Below are 1,057 nucleotides of genomic sequence, written 5' to 3' on the forward strand. Positions count from 1 at the left end.
CATAGTTTCTTACATTCAGCATGCGCTGTATATAATTTTCATAGATTACATTGTTTTTCTATTTGTTCCATAAATGCCAGTAATATTGTCCTTGCAGGTGTGATGCTGACCCAGAAGCCTTAGCCAAATACTGCCTTGCTTTAGTTCGTAAGGACCGCCCCATTTTAGAGCTGAAGGCTGGCATGATTGAGCAACTCGATGTTTTTCTTCAGAGCAGTAAGTATATTTTCCATGTTCCTGTGTGTGAATATTGATTTTTGCATAGAATGAAATGTCTGTGCATGAATACCTGATATGATAGGTTTTGTTGCTAGCAAATGATTAACCTTTTTTATTGTTGAAATAAAGGGTTATGTCTGATATCAGTTTTTCTTTCTGTTTTTAATTTTAATGATATGATATAGTTTTCAACAGATGTCTTGTTTCTCTATGTTATTTAGGGTATTTACTTGTATTTCTAACATTTATTAATGATCCTAATTTTAATTTTACAGATACCAAGTCATTCGTTGATAAGTTTTTACAAGTAACTACCACACGGTCATACATACCAAAGAGCTCCAGTTCATCACTGTCATCGTCTACAGGGCCATTTTCGACAGACCCATCCTCTCCTAGTCTGAATAATAATAGTGACTCTGGCCCACCGCCATTACCCCCAACCCCAGTTTCAAAGCAGTCATCTGGCCACTCTCCTGATTCAACCACCCCCCCAAACGCAGTTCCTCCACCTGCTACCTCTTCATCTACAGGCATGCAGCCTGCCCCACCACCACCACCCCCAAGTTCTGCTGCTGCCCCTCCTCCACCACCACCCCCTGAGTCCGCTCCTCCCCCACCAGTCCCTTCATCTGTCATCACTCGTAAGGAGGAAGTGTCCTCCTCACAGAGATCCAGAAAGTCAGAATCTGTAAGTTGCATGCACTATTTGCATATGGTTTGTTGTTGAAAAGCTCTGATTGCATTTTATCAATGATTTAATTAATTAGACGGAGAAATTTACCTAACCATTTCTCTTTACCCTTTTTAAGGATCGAGATCGTGATGATAGACGGGG

General features: G+C 40.7%; 1 protein-coding gene across 1 annotated transcript in view; it reads left to right on the forward strand.

Annotated features, from left to right (window-relative positions):
* The window catches only part of LOC119592613 (RNA-binding protein 26-like), a gene marked incomplete at its 3' end in the record, with an annotated part of 5,583 nt that overhangs the window by 3,780 nt on the left and 746 nt on the right, over window positions 1-1,057 (forward strand). Inside the window, 3 exon segments of the mRNA XM_037941497.1 lie at window positions 98-216; window positions 495-910; window positions 1,032-1,057. Of these exon segments, the coding sequence (XP_037797425.1) occupies window positions 98-216; window positions 495-910; window positions 1,032-1,057 (561 nt within the window).

Source organism: Penaeus monodon, chromosome 30 (genome assembly GCF_015228065.2).
Source record: "Penaeus monodon isolate SGIC_2016 chromosome 30, NSTDA_Pmon_1, whole genome shotgun sequence".
Taxonomy (NCBI): Eukaryota; Metazoa; Arthropoda; class Malacostraca; order Decapoda; family Penaeidae; genus Penaeus; species Penaeus monodon.